Below are 3,515 nucleotides of genomic sequence, written 5' to 3'. Positions count from 1 at the left end.
GGAATCATAGAAATTAAGGGCTGGAAGGGACTACGAAAGATCATCGAGTCCAACCCTCCTGCTATGGACCTCAAAAGACCATCCAGTCCAACCCCCTACTCTAGGCAGGAATACTGCTGAGATCAAATGTTCCCAGCAAGGTGTCTGTCCAGTTTCCTCTTGATGCAGTTTCCTCTTGATGACTCCCAAGGTTGGGGACTGAACCACCTCCTTGGGAAGTCTATTCCAGATTCTGGTCACCCTTACCTTAAACAAGTTCTTCCTTACATCCAACCTGAAACCATCTTCTAACAGTTTATGGTCATTGCTCCTTGTTCTCCCCTGGTGCACCCTAGTGACCAGTTTTTCTCCCAGCTCCCGATATTCACCCCTTACATACTTATAGACAGCCACCAAGCCCCCCCCGCCAGTCTTCTCTTCCCCAGGCTGAACAGTCCCAGATCCCTTAGTCTTTCCTCATAAGGTTTGTCCTCCAGGCTTTAATCATTTTTGCGGCCCTTCTCTGGACCCTTTCAAGATTCTCCACATCTTTTTTGAAGTGTGGTACCCAGAACTGGCCACAATACTCCAGCTGGGGTCTTACCAGCACTTAGTAGAGAGGAAGTATCACTTCCTTAGCCCTGCTCGCAACGAATTGTCTAATGCATCCCGGTATGAGATATATATATAGAGATATATATATGCTAGCACATGAGTGTGCCCATTCCAACAGTTCTGTGTCTTTTTGCTTCAATCTTAAACTGAATAATATAGTGCTAGACCCCAGCCTGCTAGTAAAGTTTCTAGTTTCTCTTTAACTGTAGACAAAGATATGGTCTATGTGATGAACCATTTGCACCCTCCTTTTTCCAGATCTGCCCACGGACACAACAGACTGGGCAAGATGGACCCATGGTCTGACCCAGTACAGAGCAGTTCTTAGGTTCCTCTGTTCTGATATACTCTAGTGCTAATCCCAGCATGTTAGTAAAGCTTGAGGCTTCTCTTTAACTAGAGGAACATTTGTCACACCCCACTTTTCAAGATCCTAGCTCCGACTGTGGGGGGGATTTCTGAGACTGAGCCCAACCCAGCTGCGGTCACATCTGAGGTCATGCCAATAACATGCCAGCCTGGTGGCGGAGGGATTTACCATTGGCTCTTAACAGGGCCTGATCCGTTCTCAGCTTCTCCAGCTCCCGAGACATCTCAGCATCTGCAGAGGCATAGGGAGTTGTCAGGCCAGAGAGAGGAGGTGGGGGGAAGGGCTGGACTGTCCCCACCTCAGCCCTTCTAAACCACCCCCTTTCCCTGGCTTGTAACCCCCAAATGCCAGAATGGGAGAATGAGGGTCCCTCCCCCATCATGGGCCTCTGAGAGCGGAGACTGTGTGGGGGTATAGAGGGGGACGACCACAGCATGGACCACCACAGGGGCCCTGCTTGAGGTTGGGAGAGGCTGAATTAACCCCGTCGTGCCCAGCCCCCCCGCTGCCACTTACACTTTCCGATGACAGTGGCCAGCAGCACGGCCCAGAGAAGGAAGGACACAGCATGCACAGCATAAAGTGCTAATACAGGGCGGCCTCCCCCACCCAGCAGTGCCCCATAACCTGCAAGACAAGAGGATATGCTGGGGGCATCATGGCAACAGTCATGACCCCCCCACCCCAGGGATGTGGGTTCAAGGCTCCCCCCAACACTCCACCCACCCAGGCCAGGATTTGAATCCACAGCCCTGCCCAGTCACCAGGGGGAGCCCCCTGCACCTGGAGCTGTGCCTTTAGCATTAGGGAGTTGCAGCCTGGCCTGACCCTTGACTTTTGACCTCCTGCAAACTGCACCCATCCCCTGAGGGGGAAGAGGAGAACCCTGACAGAGGGAGGCATCGAACTCAGGCCAGGAGGGGCTCTGAGCTGGATGGGGGGATGACCACCTCTGGTGCCCCTTCATGAGTGCTGCCTCCTGCTGGCAGTGCATGCCTCCCAACAGTGCCCAGCTCCCCTCCCCCCCCCTCCCCTGGAAACCCTCTCCCCTCCCTCCATGCTGTGGTCAGCAGGCCCAGAAGGAGGAAGGAAGCAGCTGCCCCTTGTCCAGCCCCCACCTTGGGCAGAAAGAGGAAGCAGTGCCCCTGAACCATACTGAGGGGTGGGAGGGCAGGGAAGCAAAAGGGGCTTTTTGGGGGTGCATGTAGGTGACACAGCCGGCAAGGCAGCAGGGCTGGGGGTGCAGTGCAGCCCCCCCTTCCCCCCCAAACATGGGGCTGGGAACAGAACAGGGGAAGGGGCAAGGATTCTCCATCTTCAACCTCCCTCCACTCACACCAACCCCCACAGCCCTCTCTCCCTCCCTCCTCACACCCCCACCTGTCCATCCTTTCATCCATCTATTCACCCTCTTCCACCACTTCTACTCATTTCTCCATCCATCCATTCCCATCTACCCACTTCCTCTCATTCCATCCCTCCCTACACCCCTCTATCTGTCCATGTCTGTCCATCCATCCCCACACCCTATCTGTCTATCACCCCACTATCTATCTATCTATTCATAGATTCATAGATGTTAGGGTCGGAAGGGACCTCAATAGATCATCGAGTCCGACCCCCTGCATAGGCAGGGAAGAGTGCTGGGTCTAGATGACCCCAGCTAGATACTCGTCTAACCTCCTCTTGAAGACCCCCAGGGTAGGGGAGAGCACCACCTCCCTTGGGAGCCCGTTCCAGACCTTGGCCACTCGAACTGTGAAGAAGTTCTTCCTAATGTCCAATCTAAATCTGCTCTCTGCTAGCTTGTGGCCATTATTTCTTGTAACCCCAGGGGCGCCTTGGTGAATAAAACCTCACCATTCCCTTCTGTGCCCCCGTGATGAACTTATAGGCAGCCACAAGGTCGCATCTATCTATCTATCTATCTATCCCACCATACAGCTTTATGCCCCACCTCTGTCTGTCCATGTCTGCCGCCAGGCAAAACCCTCTCTGTCTGTCCCTCTCCCCACCCCACCCCACCCCACAAGCTGGTCCAAGCACCCCTATCCATGCTAATGCAGAGGATTCCCCAGCCTAGTCCAACTGCAGCCCTGCCTTGGCCTCCCCAGACCCCCTGAGACTCAGGGTCCCCCTCTTGCTGCCCATAGGTAGGGGGGTTTACCTGCTGTCCCAGCCCCCATGCCACCTGCCATGTTCTGGGGCTCCTGGCAGCGCCGGTAGATGCCAACTGGAGCCATAGCACCGCCCTCCTGCTCTGGGTTTTATGCTGAGGTCGCAGACACTATGCGTGGAGGAAGTGTTTATGTATGGTTCCCTTCCTGTGGGCATGGCCAGAGCCTCTGCACCCCCCCAGGCAGGGAGCTGATGAGCATTTCTAGAACCGGGGAATAGAGCTGGCATGCCCCCCCCACCCCCTTGGTGACTCAGGAGGGCTCCACCCATCAGAGGAAGACCCTCTACCCCCCAGTCCCTCCCTCCCTCCATCAAACTACCCTATCCCACCCCACCATCCAACCATCCAACCAACCCCACCCCCAGCCATCCA

General features: G+C 55.1%; 1 protein-coding gene across 1 annotated transcript in view; it reads right to left on the bottom strand.

Annotated features, from left to right (window-relative positions):
• LOC102374360 (C-type lectin domain family 4 member G) overlaps window positions 1-3,255 on the bottom strand; it is a 10,804-nt gene extending 7,549 nt beyond the window's left edge. Inside the window, exons 1-3 of the mRNA XM_014526158.2 lie at window positions 3,132-3,255; window positions 1,481-1,591; window positions 1,133-1,195 (exon numbers count right to left, since the gene is read on the bottom strand). Of these exons, the coding sequence (XP_014381644.1) occupies window positions 1,133-1,195; window positions 1,481-1,591; window positions 3,132-3,207 (250 nt within the window). The 5' untranslated portion in view covers window positions 3,208-3,255. The remainder of the gene's footprint in view (window positions 1-1,132; window positions 1,196-1,480; window positions 1,592-3,131) is intronic.
• Window positions 3,256-3,515: the final 260 nt, after the last annotated feature.

The sequence above is a fragment of the Alligator sinensis genome, unplaced genomic scaffold (assembly GCF_000455745.1).
Source record: "Alligator sinensis unplaced genomic scaffold, ASM45574v1 scaffold1892_1, whole genome shotgun sequence".
Classification (NCBI taxonomy): Eukaryota; Metazoa; Chordata; order Crocodylia; family Alligatoridae; genus Alligator; species Alligator sinensis.
Note: the sequence above shows the minus strand (reverse complement) of the source record. Positions and strands in the feature narration are given on the sequence as shown.